Source organism: Falco punctatus (genome assembly GCF_963210335.1).
Source record: "Falco punctatus genome assembly, chromosome: 6".
NCBI classification, from domain to species: domain Eukaryota; kingdom Metazoa; phylum Chordata; class Aves; order Falconiformes; family Falconidae; genus Falco; species Falco punctatus.
In genome coordinates this window covers 16608375-16628378 of record NC_137585.1, presented here as the reverse complement: position 1 = coordinate 16628378, position 20004 = coordinate 16608375, and the positions used below count along the sequence as shown (strand labels likewise).

Here is a 20004-nt window from a genome sequence, read left to right as displayed (position 1 = left end):
CTCTTTTCTTCTGGGTTATTTAGTATTCATCTTTTTGAGATTTTTATCTATCAAGGGTAGTTGTAAATGTTTCTTTTTAATAATAAAAGCTTTGGGGTCTGTGATGATCACAAGACTCCCAGAGCTAGGATCTGCGGTCAAAAATACTAAGGATTTTTTTATGCTGCAGCTGTTACTGGGTAAATTTGAATTTAAGTGTGAGGACAGTTGGTTGTTACTGCTGCATTTTATGTCATTCTAAAATATAACATAAACTTGAGACAAGCCACTCGTGAAACCTAGGACAGTTGAGTCAACTTTTCCTTCCTCTTTTTCTTGGCGCCTACAAGTGAGTTACATGTGTTCTTCCAGGTTTATTAATAGCCCGTCAGGAAAAGAAAATTCCCTCCTGTTTACCTTGTAGTCAGGTGAAGGGATCGGAATCGCTCTTTTCTCGTGTGTTGGATGATTTTCTCATGGGTTGGATGATTTCCACAGGGCCAGGAGGGTGCAGAGGGGGGGTTGTGCTGTTCGGCAAGGAGCGAGGGTGGAGATGGCCAGCTGCCACCTGCGTGGGGCTGCCCTTGCTCCTGGTCGGGTTTACACAGCTCTGCAACCACCTGCCTACGTTCTCCTGGGTTTGCGTGTTGGGATCCCAGCGGCCGGCTTAGGTTGAAGAAGGGTTGATCTTGCCGGGCTTTGATGTGTTAATTCCCCAGAGGAGCTGCTTGCTCCGCCTGAGGAGCGCTGCTGCTTCGCGGCTCTACTCCAGCTCTGCTCCGGCTCTGCTGTCACGTTCGCCTCCTTCCTTGGCCAGGCAAGGAAACCTGCTGTCACTTAACCTGTCACTTAACCTCAGCGCCTGGGTTCGGAGGAGCCTGACGGCACCGCTGGGCGCTGCGGGTGCCCGTGGTGCTGGGGCTGCAGCTCAGCCTCGCCCGCCTGCCGCAGTCAGTGGCGTCCTTGGATGCATGGAGATAGTCATGACCAGCATGGAGTACAGCTGGGACATTCACGGACACTGCGTCTGGCTAAATAAGGTAAGGCTGTCTGTGTGTCTTCTGGCTCCTGCGTTTTCCCGAGTGGCGAGCCATAGCTGGGCAGCGCTGGTAGGGAATGAGCATTTCAGCTTTCTCCTGTATCGGGTGGCAGCTGAGTTGCTATTGAAGAAACTGAATAATGTGAAATGGTTGCATCTTCCCTATTCAACAGCCGTGTTCTTTATATTTAAAAAATGTTTCAGGTAAATTTCTCAGAGTGACGGTCTCTCTTAAGCCGGTTTTCTTTTGGAACTCACTTTTATTGTAGTGAAGCCTTTAAAATGTAATGCAGGGGGGTTTGCGTGGGTTTTTGGCTTTTTTTCCCTTGCTTATTCTGTAAGGAGGAACTAATCTGTAAACTTTAGGAAAAGCTTAGCAGCAGGTCTGCCTGCCTGCTGCCTGAGCATGTGGAGCAGGCTGCAGATATTCAGAGCGATGAGTGGGGAGGCGTGAAATGCAGAGATGCTGATTTGGGAGGGCAGCGGTGGGCTCCCACACAAACTGGTTAAACACTGGTACGGATTGTGTTCAGACAGATTTGACTAGTATCATTTGGGACAGAATCGATACTTAGAGAGGATAAAGCTGCCGTGGCTCTGTATCACAGGGGAAACAGTGGCAAATACTTTGCTTGGAAAATCTGGAGGCTCTGCCCATGGCGCACCAAGTGACGCTGAGATAGCTGAGGCTGGAGGAGCCCCCTTGTAAGGGACTCTCTAAAACTGAGTGAATAAGCAGAACAGCGGTAGCTGTGCTTAACTAAGCGTAGGTAATGTGTATTATAATGATCTGAACAACATAAGCATGTTGATGAGCTCTAATTTAACTCCAGATGGTCAGGAAAGAGATGTCAGGGACAGCTTATTTGCCCAACTGTTGACTGGACTGTGGTGGTCAAAACAGTCCGTGCAATCTGCTGTACAAGAAAATAATGCTGTGGAGTGGCAGCTCCTTCTATACAAATTGAATTGCCTCTACAGCAAGAACAGTATGATTTGTGCTTATTTTGTGTCAAAAGCAGATGGGAAAATGAAGGGAAATGAGGGCTAAAAATTAGGGGTTTTTTTGAAAGAAAGAAGAATTTAGCAGTTGAGAGGAAGCGGATTTTTTTTTCATTATTATTATGAGGAGGTTTAAAACAGCAGCTATTAGAAACTTCCCTGTGGTTTGGAATGCTAACTCACTTGCTGAAAAAAAAGGGATTAAAGACTGAGGGCAGGCAAGCTGTGGAAGTTTGGTGATGCATCTATTTATTACAGGAATAATTCCCTCCAGAGCAGTGTGGATTTTTACACTTACATGATTGCAGACAAAGCTTACACACGTGTTTAACAGATAAGCCATGGATTGATCTTGCAGAGTTTTTAAGCGCACTGGGTCTGATCTTATAAGGCATTTTAAGTAAATGCTTAACCTCAAACTTCTGCAAAGCCTCCGTGGCATCGTGACAACTGTTCTTTTGGTTTTAGATCAGTATTGGTAAATCTGCACTCTCTTCCAATACAGCGGTTTGCAATTAATCCCTAAATTGAAAACACATGCAAAGTCTAACCGCTTACTTGAAGATAGATTTTAGGTTGCTGATGAAAAAGAGCCTTCTTTGGAAAATGGCAAAGCTTGCCTTGCACAGATAGTAAACTATGTTAATCCTGTATTGACTTTGATGATACAAATTTGATCTAGAACTACCAACTGCCCCAAATATGCTTGCAGTTGTTGTTAAATATTTGCTTTCTTTTTCTCCTCCCTGCACGCCCACCACCCCGCAAGTGGAGCCATTGCTCTGCAGGATGCATAGTTGCCAGGCTCAGTCCCAGGGAGGTTGCAGGTACCCAGGTGGAGAGAAACTGCTCCTGAAGGATGCATTGAGTGTTGCTTGCTCAGGTTTTGCACACACCAGGTTTCCTGGCATCTTACAGACCTCCCTGCAGCCCGTTCCTCCCTGTTAGGGTTCCCTCCACCCCATCTCCTGGTGCTCTCGTTCCCATATCCAGTGTTTGGGCATCTTTCCTCTCCATTTCTCTTCAGTCCTGCCCACTGCTATCATTGCTCTGTTCTTCGTGTATTTCATCTGCTCTCTTCCTTCCTCGTCTCTCTGGGAAGAAAATCCTGCCAGCTATCAACTTTTTTACCTTTGAAGACAGAGCAGAGAGATGTGGGAAGGTATCGTGTGGCTGTTGCCTGCAGGTCTCTGATCTCTGCACCACCATAGGAGGTGCTGGAGCTGCTGCTCTGTGAGATAGGTGCCATAGCCTTTCTGTGCCATTCTTTCTCCAACTCTCATCTTGTTCCCCACTGAAACTGAAGTCAGTGACTTTCTTGCCTTTTCATACCTAAAATGAAGAGTTAGTCCCAGGTATTACACAGAAGTTACATCATTTCAGGCAAGAAGCACACTGCTGTTGGTTTGTATGCAAAGGTCTGTTCCTCTGCAGATATTACAGAATATTTCTGGCAACAGCCAGCAAAAACATCTTTGGTTTTGTGGGAGAGCAACCTTTACTCCAGTCCTGTTTGGGGTTCCTACCACCTCCTCCCTCTTTCTTACGGCAATGTGAAGCTGCAGCCTGAGCTCTCTCTAAATGCTGTTTTAAAGCCAAGTATGTTGTGCTGAGAAAAACAGGAATATTTTTTTTTGAGAAATGTGAACGGAGTTTAACAACAAAGGTGTCTTGGCAAGATGCTATGCACAATGACTAATGTTCTATTTTAACACCTTGTCAGTTTTCACAGCATCATAAATTACCTCCCCATATTTCTCTTCACGCAGTCTTTGGTTTTAGTTAATTTGTGTCTGGCTGCACTGACTAGAGGTATCAGGAGGTTCAGTGGTTAGGGCACTGATGTGGCTGGGAGGCAGGGAGCTGAGTCTGTGCTTTGAGAAGGGCTTTCATGTTAGCCCCAGCAGAACGGAGGGATATCTTTGCACCGCACCTGCCCGCTTGTAATGAGGGATGAATATCGCTTTCCTACATCAGACACACACACTGGATTGATGAATGTGTTGTATATTAAATACAGATGCTGTTCTTACAGATCCTGAGTAAGTGCCTGAGATGTAGTGGGTGACTTTGAATGAGAAGGGAGCTACAGAATAGCAAAAGTATGCAAAAACCTAGGGTTTTTGTTTTACGTACAAGTCAGGTTACAAAATTTAAAGCATAATCTGCTAGTTGAGCAGCTAACAAGTTCATTTTGGAAGCTCTTTGACTTCTTTCACCTAAATTAAAGTGCTATAGAACTGAAGATCTCACTGATCTTGAATGGAATCCTGTTGCATGAGCTAAATTCTGATAGAGGTTGGGGAAAAACAGGGCAAACTCAGAAGTTTCAAATAAATCTGCCTTGGCGCTTAGTGTCTGGATGGTCAGAACACCTAGTAATTTACTGCTAAATAGTTCAGGTACAGGGTATCGTTATGATATGAGGTATTGGTACAAATTACTAGAGAGCATCCTTTCTTATTCTGCTGTAGGTCTAGTGATTTCAGGGGAGATATTGTGGTCATCTTGTAAAAGTTACACGTGTGTTTGGGAGACACATTTGCTACTGTACACTGACCTAAAACTGCCAGGATGCAGCCAGATTTCTTGAGAGTGTAAGCTGACGTCAGACACTTTGTACCCCCTCCCATTTGCTTTATGTGTAATCCTGAAGTGGTGCTGGTGGGAGTTTCATTCTTTCAGTTTCAAATGAGGCAGTTTCTCCCACCACCCAAGGTCAGACATGTAACTTACGAAAGGAGTTGTAGTGAGCAGGGTTCCTCAGGCATCCTCTGCAATCAGGGGAGGTGAGCTGCTTGAAAGGAAGATTCAAAGCAGGAACACAAGGCTTGCAGCTCCTAAGTGGTGGTGGCCTCTCAAGGCAGGGTTGTGCTGCAGACTCAGCAGGGCATGAGGATCCTTTTCATCACATATTCAGAAGGAAATCAAGGCCCCTCAGCATCAGTGAGAGTCTTTGCTGAGCACGCTGGATTTCAGAGCAGCTTCTCGGACTCCTCGAAGCAATTTATGCAATGATGGGAACAAGAATTTTCTTTTCTGAGCTGAGATCTGATTGTGGTGTCCATCACAAAGTGCTTTGGGACAGCTTTGAATATGGCTACAGTAAAATCCTCCTCACTGCTCAAGAGCATTGAAGTTATTATGAAGAAAAAAAGTTGCTGATTCCTCTGAACTCTCTGATAGCATTAACATGTATTCTTGTTTCTGTTTAGCCCCAGGCAGCTTTACAAAGAGATGCGTTTAGAGTGCAGACGTTCAACCATACCCAGTATAATGTGCCTAATGCAAAAGGATGTCTCTTACTGTGTGTTTTAGAAAAAATTGTTTGACTTGCAAGAAGCATAATGCACATTTTGTAGATTGTGCGTTGATTTTTTTTTTCCACTTGCTGAATGTCTTAGGGTATTTGTCTCTTTGCAAATGTGGCTTAGCATAGTACATCATTGAGCACAAATTTTGTTAACAAAATGCTGAATGCACAGTAAGTGAATTTTGCAGAATTAGGTCACCAGAAGGTTCTTCCTTTCTCATCTTTAAGCCCCTGAACAATTCTTGTCCTGAATGGTGGTCTTGTATCCTTTGTTGATAGTTTTATTTGACTTGTAACCCTTTGGGGGCTGGAGAATACTTTAAATCTGTTCCTGAACTGTGCAGACTAAAAATATTGCTTAAGTGTGTTGATACTGTTGAATGACGTGGTACGATAGCTGGCTATGCAGTATTTGCTGTCTTTCAGACTAATGGACACCTATCTGGGAATGGAGATGTGTATCAAGAAAGGCTGGCTCGTCTGGAAAATGATAAGGAATCTCTTGTTCTGCAAGTAAGTAGCCACCTAATTTAATTTTTTCTGCACTTGGCGTTCATAAGACTTTTTGATGGTACGTGATAAAATCTCTGAGAATTTGTTTGCAGTTGTGTCGTTTTGGACAGAGTTCAGAAGCCTTGCTGATACCTGCGAGTTAACCCAGAGTAAGGATAGGTGTGAATTTAGATTGCAGGAAAAAATCTGCAGGCCTGCCTTTCTGCGTATCTGATCTCTTTTTGAATCTTATTAGCTGAGCAGGTTCACAGAGCAACCACCTTCTTACACCCATGTTTATCCTTAAGATCACCATTTCCCATGACCATTCACATGCTGTCTGCATCAGGTGACACGTGCCCTGTCCTTGTGAAAGGTGACAAAAGCTGCGGGACTCGCCAACAGGTGGGAGAAGACAAGCAGCTGCCCAGAGGTCCTGTTCACCTGCTGCTGGGCTGGGCTGGACTGGGTCAGCCCCGAGTGCTCTTGCCTGCTGGCTTACTCTTGCCGTTGGAGTCGGGACTGCCTGGTCCAAGTACCCTTTGGTCCACACGGGTGTCCTGCCATCCCCTGATGCGGACCTGGTCCAGGAGCTGTGACAGTGCCAAGCACTGCTCTAAGCAGCTTGCCCTCATTGCCAGCAGTACCGCAGATTTCCTCAAAAAAGCCTGTTTAAAAGAAAAACTTCATTCAGAAAAGGCAAAATTGGATTGGGTTCGCAGTCTCGAAAGTTTTGTCTCAGTCTTGCCTAGCCTCAGTCTGTGTGTTTTAAACTCCTTTGCTTTTATTGTTCTGAAAAGGAGAAGCTGTATGCTATGGCACACTGTGTGCAGTCACTTGGAAAGGAGAATAAATTACATGCACTGAGGTTTAGCTATTTGGTTGTTAAGGTAAGAGCTAGTGGCGTTTAGTTAATGCATTGTCACAGCAAAGTCACAAGCTGCCCCTTGTGAAAACTTCCAGGACAAGTGAGGAGGGGAAATGCAGAACTGCAATGCATCCACTAGAACTCTGGCTATAATCCCAGTAAGTGTGAGGGGAAAGCTTTCCCTCCTTTCTTGTTGGCTTTGCCATGTGTTGTACCCACTGCAGAGCTCTGCTGCTCCTCCGCCCCCCATTGTCCCATTTAGTCTTTGGCCCATCCAGCACTGTTACTCATACAGTTCTTCAGGGGACGCATATGGCGTGGGTGCAAGGTACCAGATGTGCATCCCTTTTTCTCTGCTGTGCAGGTAAGTGTGCTTACAGACCAGGTGGAGGCCCAAGGAGAAAAGATTCGGGATCTGGAGTTTTGTCTAGAAGAGCACAGGGAGAAGCTGAATGCCACGGAAGAAATGCTGCAGCAGGTATTTCACAGCCCCATGTCTGTCTTTCTGTCTGTCTTTGTTCTGTCTTAATGAACTGCATTTTGCTTTGGTGAGAGCAGTGCACTTCAAGGTGTTGCATCTCTTGATGTCTCTTAACTGAGTGATAATTTTCTACCATATTTGCTTTAAAGTCTTTGTGCTTAGCAATGTCAGTGCTGCTTTACACTGTAGGAATCCAGTTCTGCTCTTCTTTGAGCCTTTCCTTGCTGAACTTCAAAGAGACTTGGATTAAAGCCTTTGGCAGGATGGGTGCATTGCCCTCAAAGCTCCTTGCTGCCCAGGGCAACTGTGATGACAGACAAGCTTTTTTCTTGTCCTGTCAGCCAACCCATGATAGTGCCCCTGTGATCTCAGATGCATCCTAGGTGCCTGGAGTCTGTCAGATGGGTAGTGGCTGTGTCCCAGGGCTTCAGATAGTGCCAAGGAAGAGGGTGATACTTTTCCCCATGAAAGAGGCCTTTAGCTGTAGAAATAAATTGCTTATTTCTTCCCCTTGGATGAATAATTCTGTTCTCTTCCTCTTTGTCTTGAATCAGGAGCTTTTAAGCAGAACATCCCTCGAAACTCAGAAGCTGGATCTTATGGCAGAGATTTCCACTCTGAAGTTAAAGCTTACATCTGTAGAGAAGGATAGATTGGACTGTGAGGACAGATTCAGAGACGCAGAGGTGAGTAAAACCCAACTGAATAAATTGTGAAAATTACATGTGGCTTCACATTACCTGAAAACTTCCTGGATTTTTTTTTTTTTTTACTTTTTTTGCAAGGCAAGAACAGAAGTAGTCTTTAAGGTTTAAAGATTTATCTCTTAAAATGAAAAGTGTGCTTTTTGGTAAACTCTGGTTTAGAAAGAGTTTGTCAAAACCAGTTTTTGGTTCTTGCCATCAGATCTCAGGAGGAATGGCATTTAGGATGGATTTAAATAAGATCATGGACATACTGCACGCTCCTGCCCCAAATTGAATGTCATCTTCTTAGTAAAAGCATGTCTGAGGCAAACACTTAAGCCCATTGCAAGTGCAAAAAGCATGCACGTGCAAAGGCACAACACACTAGAAGACACAACTTTTGATTTCAGTTACGGAGGGAATGACATGACTCTGTGTGAGGGCATTCTGAAGCCTTACTTCAAACCCCAGCCTGACAGAAGCCCAGGACCGCGAGGCCAGCGGTTACTCATCTCAGCCTGGCCTCAAGCCCAGTGGTGTGCGGTGCCAGGCAGTGCCAGGCAGAGCGGCCATCCTCTGGCCGTGCTCTCCTCGGGCATTTGCCCACTGTGCACCGCTGATCTGTGTATCTGAACCTTGCTCACGTTTGAAGCCAGAAAGCCTTGGAGCAAGTGGGCAAAGCCGTTTTTTTTTTCCAGGAAACTCCAAGAATCAGAGTGAGCTTTGCTGCCAGAGTGACATACCCCATATCAGAAATACTTTGGAGTCTGCCTAGGAAGCAGAACAAAATTTCCAACTTTGGGTTCATAAATGAGCTGAAATGTCAGATGTTCATATTGTGCACGGTGCAGATGTCATTCATTTCTGGAAGGAAAGAAGCCATAATGCCATCACAGGAGACAAAATCTGTCCTTTCCACTTTAGTCAGTGGTTTACCAACTCCCTTCCAGTTTCCTATGTGTTTTCCAGTGAAGTGTCATTCCTCACTTGTGTTGCAAGCATAAGAGCAAAAGTTAGACTTGCTTTTGAATTACTCTCTTTGGACCTGTCTGTATTAATCTGCAGACCCAGAGAAGTCCACTGGTTGAAAAACAATGACTCGAATCATGTTCGGATTTGAAAGGTGGTAATTGTTTACTTAGTGGTGGCAGTGTCCTTTCCTGCAGTGTAGCACATCTGGGTGTTGCTAAGCTGTGGGTTGTATTCACGTTGCCTCCTGTTACCTTTTCCTCTAGTTTGATACCAGGTGTTATGTGAAGTATCACAGCATTGCCTTAAAAGCAGTTGATTTGGCAGTCCAGGCAAGTACTGTGCATGGCAGTGCTGGAGAAATTGGTGGGGGGAAAGGTGGAGGGAATCGTTGAAGGTCTTCTGCATCCGTAGGAGGTGTGTTTAAGAGCTGGCTGCTTTCACAGCTCCCATGAGGTCTCTCTGCTCACACAGTGCTTGGCTCTTTCATGAGTTATAGCATACAACAAGTAACTCTCTTCACCTGTATACTGGCAGCTGTCATAAGCAGCCCAAATGATAGATAAATTAGTCAACAGCAGTAAATGGCTTTGGGGAGGCAGTTTGGTCCAGGTGACTGCAGTGACCAGGTGCTTTCAGAAGTGGATTCCACTGCATCTCCGTTTGTAAACACCCTGTGGTTTCTTGTGCTGTCCAAAACAGGTAACAAAAGTGATTGGGCTTTCAGTGATTTGCTTCCTCTCTTTCTATCCTTATTTTTATTGAATATGATTCATTGCTGAGCTTGCCTGTACTCCCCCTTCCTTTGTTGCCCCCTAAACTGCAGTTTCTCCATAACTTAATAGCACAACTCAGCACACCAAGAAGGCGTACGTGGAGCTACCTCTGTTCCCAGAGAAGTGGTTAGAGTGTGGGACCGCAGCATGCCCTGCGACACGGGAGGCTCTGTGCAAGAGGCTAACCTCCGTGGCCGCTGTGAAGACCTTTCTCTTTGAAATACCTAGAAATAAGCCTAATGTCTTTGATAAAAATAAGGTAATTTTAATGTCTAAAAGGTAATTACTATAATTAGGGGCTATATAGATTTTTATCCTGGATATTTATGCCAGAAGTAATGAACTATTACTAAAATGTTCCTCCCTCCCTTTGAAAACCAGAATGAGGTAGTTTAGTGTGATAGAAATTATTACGTTGTTTCTTCTTTGTTTCAACACTTTATACCTGTAAAAAGGCTTAGGCTTAGACACTGAAAGGGATAATATGTCTTAATTTGCATTTTGTTCAGTGGAAAAATGAATGGCTAATTAGTTATAAGGGTCTCAGCCATGCAAAATCTCTCAACAGGTATTTTGGAGGCAGTACTTACTCAGAAGTACGCAGTATTTTATTCAGTGTTAATCTAATTATATTCCTGTTTAAAGTAGTAGATGATCAATTATTTCAGCAGATCTGAGTATTTAAATTAATATTTAAAATATTCTACCATAAACCACATTATGGCGTTTACATACAGTGTTCAGAATGGAAAAGAATTCATACCCAAACTGGGAAAAAAACCCTATGAATATTGCTTCTGTTTTTATTTAGGGAAATGGAAGTGAAAAGGAAAAACAAAACATTGATGTCTTACAACAGCTTCTGTGGAGCTGCTGTCTCCTACAGAATTACCATTCAGATTAAATCCTTCATATTATCCAGCTATTACTTATGTCTGTCATTGCAACTGCCCATTCCAGCTTGGTAGGTTTTTCATATTCACTGTTCTTTCTCTAAACAGATGCTTCACTGTATCTGTAAGCGTTTTCCTTTGTACTCTAGGACTTTACTCTCTAGATGTTCACAAATACACAGCTTTTTCAAAGCTAATTGTATACGTAATAGAGATTTATAATTGTTCTGTTCTTTAAATCATTCCAGTCTTTCCACTTTCTTAGCAGACACCATTATTATTTTCCTTAAGGAGCACGGGTGGTCTGACTTGGGCTGAGTTTATGTAAGAAAGTATCGTACAAGGGAGTTTATTTAGGGAGGAGTCCATAACCAGACACGGTCTTTGAAGCAGCAGCCAGAGGGTAAACTGGCTCACTCGTGGGAAATTCTTCATATTTTAAACACCACCAGTCTCCTTTGTGCAGATGAATTTCTGAGTGGTGTAGAACAATGTTTTTGTTTCCAGTGCCAGTAACGAAGCCACTGACCCCTGTAGCTTAAAGTTATCATTGCTCTTTTGTGCCTCGCCGGCCTTGCTACGAAGAGCGCAAGTAACACGAGTAGGAAAGAAAAAGGCTTTGGGAAATAGGAGTCTGTGTGTCCCACCCTGTCAGCTCCATTTATGGATCCATTCTGGGAGCCACCTAGTTGGGTGTTTGCATGGAGAGACCTGACTCTGGATCAAAAGAGGACCATTTCATGGCTCTTTCCTGGTCTTCAGGCTTCTAAGACAGGAACATGCATTATGCCCAAGACAGGTATTTTAACCCGTTCAGGGGTGGCTGCAGAGGAGGTATTAAATGCAGGCAAAGCCGGTGCCATACACTGGCCACCATGTGGGTGACTTTTACAGCTGATTCATCCGGGTCAGCCAGGGAACTCCATGGGTTTTTGGTCTGGTCTCAGATCCTGATGAACATATACAATACCCTGAGTGCCACGGGGACGTACACACCTCAAACATCACGCTGGTCCCAAAAGCTCTTCACGTCATAAGCAGTTGCAATGGCTGGCACCTTCAGGTTTCGAACAATGCCATGATGTCCTTGCTGGGGCTGCTGCAGGAGGGGCAAGTCGCAGTCCTTGCTGCGAAGGGTTTGTAGCCAAAATCAGTTGAACAGGGAATAGTGGAAGAGAAGAATAGATGTTTGAGGGCAGCAAGCAGGAAAATGAAGTACACTGGGAGGATTAGGATTTCTTAGGGAACCTCAGTGCCTTCGGCAGTCTCTACCTCCAGTAGCTTGCCCAAAGTTAAATAATAATTCTGTAGCAGGGGTGACAGCCCTTTTTGGGCCTTTTCTTTTTTTCTCTGCTCATTTATGCAAGGTGTGACCATCTCTTTTATACTAGTGAAGGTCTGTATATGGAACCTGGCAAATCTTTAATGTAGTCCTCTGCCTCAAAAAGATGAGAACAAATGTCATTTAGAGTTACTGTGCTGTAGATAACTTAAGACATCAGTTAATGTAGCACTTGCAAGAGAGTAATTGGAAATATTTTTGGAGCAAAGAACGCTGTTAGGACTTGTCTTTAGTTCTATTTAACCCTTGAGAAATTTTACAGTATTTTTAGTGACCAGTGGTAAAAGTTCTGATTACCCATGAGGTCCATAACAGATTAAGCAGAAGAATTTAGTTTCTGCTCCAAGATCTTACACTCTTGGATACTGGTTGCAAGACTGCTCTGCTCTCTGTGAGATTGTGAGTGCATCTTGACACTGCTGTTAATCGATAAGGATTGTGCTAACTTTTTTCATTAAAAGGAGAAAAGTTTTGGTTTGTTATATGTTTTGCCTCACCAGGGGCCTTTTGAATGTGGATAACAGGTTTCCCTCTCCTTCTTCAGTATTTTAAAAGTCCACATAGTTGTGTGTATCACATAAAAGTGATAAATACGTAGGCAGCAACCTCAGCAGTTATTGCTACACAGCATGTTTTGACATTGGATCGTGCCAAAGCAAAAATGATGGCTGCAGGAAAGAAAACCCCCAAATCGTCATAGTATCAAAGCTGACCATGAGATCTGGGAATGTAGATTTGTTAGAGGTCTCAAACACTTGACATTGACAAGGAAGAGTTCAGTTGGTGTAGTCATGCAGACTGACATCCATGTACATTTATATTTAGAAGAGTTAGGTGCTTTGTAAAGGTCACACACTGGAGAATCAGTGAGGAATTGCAGGTGTACCCAAATCAGAAAGTCATACATTAGCAGTAGTAATTACTAATAGCATCAAAATTTTCATTTTCCTTGTAATTCTGGTGATTGAGCTTGGATCTTACTAAAGAAATACAGATGCTGCTCTGTCGCCATCAGATTTGTTAAGCACAAAACAATTACCAGAGGCCTGTAAGCTCAGAAGATGTGGTGTGGGGCTGGAAGGCAGGTGGTACTAGGGACCTGTGGATGTCAGGTGCTGGCTTGTTATTTTGTAAAGTATAGATCTCCATTAATTATATAACTAGCTCTGAAAAAATGTGCTTATAGTTGTTAGCTCAATGTACAGCATTGTTTAACATGGATAGGGTTTGCCTTACCATGCAGAAAGACGAGACCCAAGTACTGTACGATCTTTTGGTAGTTTAACAGCCCTTGTGCTGTGGTTCCAGTCTGCTGTGTTTTCTAGGGTGCACAAAGAGCTTATCTCCTCCTTTGAAGCATTTCCTGGTGATACAGTGTTACAGTAGCTGCTGAGAAACTTCTTTTTTTTTTTTTTTTTTACCTTTTTCTTTTTTTTTTTTTTTCTTTTTTCACACAAACATAACACTGGTCTGGTGTCCATACATCAACTAAAGGTCACAACACAGCTTGCTGGACAACTTTGAATTGCATGAAAGAGACACCTTTCTGATGATGTGTTCCCTTGCTGAGCAGGACAATCGTTTTCCCAATAAGCTGTGGTTTGTTATCTCTTATATAGAAGGATACTTTGTCCTGGCTGTTCCGCAGGCTTCCTGCAGGTCTGCAGCTGGCCACTTAAGATCCCATTTTGCCATGTTGGCGATGGGGAGGTTTGGAGAAAGAGTGCCTTGCACCTTGGTGGGGCAGTGCAACTCAGAGTTTGTTTCACCACTGCAGGAAGGGAGCTGTAGAGCTGGTGGCACTCAGGGCTGACCTCCAGACCTAGTAGGTCTTTCCAAGAGGATGGCCAGGAGGTCGAGCCATTCTCCTGAATAGCTCAGATGTGACTTGGTGCCGGCTCCGAGTTTCTTCCAAACCAGGTTGAATTTGCAAAGCTCGGATGTAGTGGTGCCATTGATGCTTAAGCACATAGGCCTTTGTGCTTGTGGAAACCAGTGGATGGCTCTGCCATTCAGCCATCAGGTAGAGGCGTTCATCTGAGTGGTGGAAATGTGTATTTACGCTGTAATGGCTTCATCTTCTGAAAAGGCAGGTGACAGCTGGTGAGCCTGAGGTGTGAGGGGAGGGGAGGATGTGGCTGCTGTGTATTGAAGGACAGCTGCCACCGTTTTCCATTACCTGCCCATAGCAGCAGACATCCAAGCAGCTGAGCAGCCAGAGAGGCAGGAGGCCTTTCTTGGCCCTCAACACAGGGGACACAACTTCAGTTTATGTCTCCTTTTTCCTCTGCCCTCTTGCATTCAGTGCATTAATGCCGAAACTGAGAAATACAGTCCCTGCATACCTAGGAAGCTCTGAATTGCTTGACTTAGCTATGAATTTGGATGGTGTGTGTTTGTGTATGGAGCGACTTTTATTGCTGCTATGTTTTCATGGTCCTATCAATGGGTAGCAATTATTCTGTTTTGTTTACTGAATTTCTTTGTTGTTTCTGGTCTTGTTTTTTCCCTCACTCAGGATTTGATCCAGGAAATAAATGACTTGCGGTTGAGAGTGGGAGAAATGGACAATGAAAGACTCCAGTATGAGAAAAAACTGAAAACAACCAAAGTAAGTGAAGGCTGAGGGGAAGAAGCAGAGATGGGTGTAAGTCAGGCTTTAGAAGTTCGCTGCCTTTTCCCCAGTCCTTGCCTGCAGCCTGCAAAATCCTGAGCACGCTCAGGCCCAGGAGTTTCATGGTACTCAGCAACACGGGTTATTTCCAAATTTCGAGCTGTGTTTTTCAGATCTGGACATTGTTTTTTATGAAGGATAACTTACCATGCAGCTGGCTGTTAACAGTAAATTTATTACCAGTTTACACCCTTGTTTCACATATGTGTCAAGAAACACCAGTTGCAGTACGTAAGGCATTTGCCATAGGTGAGACCAAAGCTAAGCATTTATTTTTTCCTAAATGTGCTAAAAATCAGCCACTTCTGATGAGAAAGCATTCACCAAAGTAATTCTAGCAGCCTGTTTCTGTAAGTGTCTAACTTCGCTTTGCCATTTAGCCTTGTCTCTTTTCTATCTTTAGTTTTCTCTCACTCCTCTGTCTCTGTTACCAGTCTTTAATGGCCAAACTTTCTAGTATGAAAATCAAAGTGGGTCAGATGCAGTATGAAAAGCAACGGATGGAGCAAAAAAGCCAGATGCTAAAGGTGTAGTAGTTTCTGGGTAACATTGGGTCTGTTTTGAATCCTTCATGTTCCACCATTTTACAGTCTGTCTTGCATCGTGCTGTCGTGCTCTGTTCTTCATTAATTGCTGTGTGTTGATATGCAGTGTGCCCTTTCCCATTAGATGTGGAAAGCTCCTTATGCAGATATTCCTTGTAAACAGCTTTTATATTGGAGGGGAGAGGGTTTTGGTGTTGTGGGCTTTGCATAGGTTACACATAATGGAATTAAACTTGGATTAAATCATTCCCCTTCCAAGGAAAGATCGCCTCTTCTGTAGGTTACATCCGTTATTCAAACAGAAGCTTTTCTCACCTTTTTGGAAAAATCTTATGCATAAAAACTAGCTAGAAAATAGTGATTGTTTTGTACTGTCCCCTCTACCATGTAAGTTTACAGTGTGTTTCTAATTCGGGGAAGAAATATGCATCAACAACCACATGCAGCTCTAGTTGTACAGGGATACAACAGCAGCTTCTCTAGTGACCAAGAGGTGGTCCTGTTTTGGAGAAGCATGAGTCTCACAGAAATCCCATCAAAATTAAAGTTGGAGCACTGGAGGACTGTATTGCCTAACCATTGTTCTGGAAGAAGCTTTGATTTACTGACAATTTTAAGATTGATCTATTTTTTTAATATTGCTTTAGAGCAAACAGGAACCAATTTGAGACATCCTGTAGTCTGGGCCATAGTTTGGGTCACAGACATCACTGTATATTTGCAACAGATCTTTTGAGGGAAGCTCAGGAATATACTTAAGCCACAGTATTCTAGTTTGGTTTATTCCTTTCAGGATTTAAAACTTCAGTTAGAAGCTGTAAATGCCAAAATTGTGAGTCTTGCCTTGTTTTGTTTTGTTTACAAACTGAACAAATTAAATTTTCAGTGTTGGGTACATTTGCACTGAGAGTCCTGTCTTGATGATGCTGTTGCACAAGATATCCTCGGACATCAAAGAAACATGTTACTAAACTGGGTAGGATTTGACTCAGATTTTAAAAAGTTAAGTGCATGGATCTGTGCCAGCCACTTGCTAGTGCAGATGGTTAGATCTAAGTTAAAATTTGCTAGCATTTATCTAATACACCCCAACTCCCCCAAACACCATCTGTCTTATTCCCGTGAATCTCAGCTCTAAGTTTCCTTTCCTAATGCTTGATCAGCAAACCCAAACTGTGGCAGAGGTACCACATTTTCATCTGAACTGCTTTCCGGTATGTGTTTATGTGCTTGATGGTGTTGTGATTATTTTTCTTTCATAGAATCAGTGGTTATTTCTGAAACTGTCCTCAGCCTGGTGTAAGCGCGGTTCCATAATTGTCCACCTTTGAACATGCAAAATGCCCTATAAATACCAAAATAAGTGTATGTAAATTTTAACATTCAGCCTCATCACCTGCACTTTCTCTGTCTCTGCAAGGCTAAATAAATAAGAAAACTACTTCTTTTGCTTTAGTTAAATTTAGATGTAAAATCTCTTCTCAATTATATATGAGGCCAACATTTTCGGACCGTAGGCTCCCTGGTTTTGTCCCCTTGTGGACTCCACGGTCTGTTGTGATGTTCAGACTCAGTTTGGTGGGTGTACCCTCAGCCAGTATAAATGTCAGGGGGCCCTTGGTCATCTTCACTGGCTGAGGACTTGTCCGCCGTGCTTCATAGGAGGGAATTTTGGAAACGTCTCAGATGAGTGTGGAAGCTTTCACTGAGTGATTCTGTGTGTATTACAGGATGAGCTAGCAGCTTTGAAAGACAAACTAGAGCAGAAGGAAGCTGAGGTAAAAAGATTACAAGAAAAATTGGTTTGCAAGCTGAAAGGAGAAGGAATTGAAATACTGGACAGAGGTAAGAAGAAGGGAGGCTCTGTTACCATGTCCTCCGAGGTCACCTCATCCGAGGTCATGTTTGCAATAACAGATAAAAGCCTCAATTTTCATGCACTTTCTGCCTTTGTGTTTACTTCTTTGAATATAGTTAGTTGGTGTTCACGATGCAACTGCTGAACCTACTGTCACAGCAAGTTCTTGATCAACTTTAAATTAGCCTAAGTAATCCCTAGTTAGCTCTTTACATGGTTTGCGTAGTGCCTCAAAGGATGCAGTTCAAATTGGTAAAGAAATCCTTAAACTAATTTCAACAAGTTCCCCCAAAAGATTATATTGATAAGGAAACTTTCTACGTGGGCTGGGTGTTGCTTGTACACCCGTTACTGGTAAGGAAGGGGAAAAGCTGAACTACAGACCAAAGTATGATGTGTACTGGTAATCTTCAGTGTGGACTCAGCCATAAATAGCTGAAATCGAAGACTGGTTCTGGATTTGTGCACTAGTCAAGTCTAAATCCTAATTAAGCTTTAATTAGCATAGAAATTTTACGTGTCAGATAACTCTTTTATTTGCTTGCAAAGAAGAAACAAAATCAGTATTTATTTGGGAGAAACTTAATTCGGGAACTTATTTAAAAACAGAAATTTTTCTTTAAGGCCTCAAAAATTTTTTCAACAGATTTACATCCTACTGCAATTTCACTTCTGAATATATCTCACTGATAGTTATTGCTGATTTTAAGATTGTGCTGTTAAAGTATGTTTTCTAGAAAAATAAAGCCACAAGAGATCAGTTAGTCTCCTCCCCTGACCCAAGGAGGAAAATGCTCTGTGTTGATTGTAACATTTTATTTAATAAAATGTTCTGTTTTCAAAACCACTGCATAAGATCACTAAAAGTAACCACATTGAACTGTGATTCTTTTTCCTTTTTTTTTTTTACCATTTAAATGTGAACAATGTCTGACTTTATTGCATTTATGACTGCTTAAATGGGGCTTCTTGGGGGCCGCTGACGTTGAACACCCATTATGCTGCTTTTCAGCTTTAGTTTTCAGTATAGCTCAGCACGAGATCTTCTGCCGTGATGAGCCATGTTTTTTCTGCCTTGGACTAATATTAAATAATGATGTTTGTAGCTAACACAGGTGATCTGCCCCATTAGCTGAATTGTGCTTTCTGAACAAATATGTATACGGTATCACTTAGCTGGCTTTTGCCAGTAAAGTGTTAGCTTGAGAGTACTCTATTGGCATAAGCCTTTTCTGAGACCTTACAAGCTGAAAAATACATTCTTGAGACGGGTAGTTGTGTATAAGAGCAGAGAGACTATTTTGTGCCTTTAGGAACGTCAGCACCACGGGAGTGCAGGTTGAAACGCTGAACTGCTTGCCTCTGCAATGATACATGAGGAATAGTTGACTTCCTTAAGTATCTATATTGTCTTAAAAGTTATTTAATGTCATAACCTTTATGCTAATTTCAAATCCAATGGATTTTCCTGCACAGATGAAAATTGTAAAAAGAAGCTCAAAGATAAAAGTAAGGTTTCTGGTGTCTTTCCGCAAGCATTTGCATTTCAGAAGTGCTTTCCAGAACAGCTTTCTGCATGTGTTTGCAAAACTGCTTTAACAAACATTGTGAGGTTGTATCATCTATAACCCTTAGTTACACTTACAGTAAAGTGTGAGAATAAGAGTGGATATATCACACTTTAAATCCAAAGTTTTCTGAAGAAAAGCTGATGGGCAAAGAAAGATGTGGTCTCATGGAGACTCAAAAAACAGTCGCCTCTCAATGAAATGCAGTCAACAATCCAGTAGACCAGATTTTCAGTTAGCATAATGGAGTGAAAATCTTTGGAACTGGATCAGCTGCTCTTTTAGCCCAGTGTGTCTTTCATCTAGAAAGCCAGGCAGCTTGTTTTCTTCTTGCATTTCATTAAGGAGGAAAATGTTCCTCCCACTCTTGTTTGTTTTCCAAGAAATTTTAGGAAGTTAAAACCAAGGTAAAATGCTTGCTTGCCTGTGAATTTGGCCACCTGCCTGTGTCTGTAATGAAATCTAAAGTTCACTTCATTTATGCAAGGAAGATTTTTAGCAAAATTTAATATTATTTCAATTCTTTTTTAATTTCTAGTCCAGAACACCTGCAGAATCTAACCTTGTTAGAACATATATGTTTGCATGTATTTATACTTTGTTGTAAGTAAGGATTATAGATGAAGTGCAGAACACTGTCATCTGTATTAGAGACCTTTTCCAAGTCTGAACTACAGTATATATCCCAGCATGACTGCTCATCACAGCAAATACTTGTATCATTCCATTGTGCTGTCCTCATTTCTGCATCCGTACTGAATTAAGACTAAGCATCACTGCACAGTGCTTTCTTCATCATATCCATTAATCCTGTTGCTTTGTATAGTGGGGTTTTGAGATGCCATTTGGGGTGTTTGTTGACTGTTGTAATGAGGATGTGTTTTATTGCACTCCAGATGCCATATTTTATATTTTGGACTTTTTGTTTTGCAGTTATTTGAAAGATGCAGATACTGAAAGTCAAGCAGTAATTTTACTCTTGACTTTTCCATTGTCCTAAGACTAGGGAGGGGTGGGTAAGGAAATTTCCTGAATTTCATCGTTTCGTTGATAAAAATGTCAGAAAAAATGTTTTTAAGAAAAAGGGTTTTTTTTCTATATATTTCCTTCTAAAATAGAATTTAAGTGGCTTATGTTTTGAAAGTAAATTTACAAATTAAAAGACAGATATTACCAAGTTGCTTCTAGGTGTTTTGTGTGTGTTTGTTTGTTTTTTTAATTTCCTTACACTGTCTTATTTAAATTGACTTGGAGAACTGTATTGTGTTTTTAGATATAGAGGTACAGAAAATGAAGAAGGCGGTAGAATCTCTAATGGCAGCAAATGAAGAGAAGGTAGCAAAGTCATTATTTTTTCAGTAGTCATTCATCAGGTTGAGTTAAATCTCTAAGAAAATCTGTATATATGAACTTGTCACAATGCAATTAAAAAATCAAATTTGAAAGAATCAGTGATTCACTATTGTGAGAAGCACTGCGGTACCTTTAAGGAGCTATAACTGAGCATTTATGAGCTCTG

The 20004-nt window shown here is 42.3% G+C and overlaps 1 protein-coding gene across 6 annotated transcripts in view; it reads left to right on the top strand.

Annotated features, from left to right (window-relative positions):
• Positions 1-20004, top strand: part of PPFIBP1 (PPFIA binding protein 1) — a 119537-nt gene that overhangs the window by 71238 nt on the left and 28295 nt on the right. For 4 of the 6 annotated variants that reach the window (XM_080392866.1, XM_080392867.1, XM_080392864.1 and 1 more), the window contains 7 exons: positions 5760-5846; positions 7058-7171; positions 7729-7860; positions 14359-14451; positions 16790-16904; positions 18394-18426; positions 19759-19820. In XM_080392866.1, coding sequence (XP_080248992.1) covers positions 5760-5846; positions 7058-7171; positions 7729-7860; positions 14359-14451; positions 16790-16904; positions 18394-18426; positions 19759-19820 — 636 coding nt within the window. The remainder of the gene's footprint in view (positions 1-5759; positions 5847-7057; positions 7172-7728; positions 7861-14358; positions 14452-16789; positions 16905-18393; positions 18427-19758; positions 19821-20004) is intronic. The other 2 variants (XM_080392869.1, XM_080392868.1) reach the window with 1 other exon arrangement.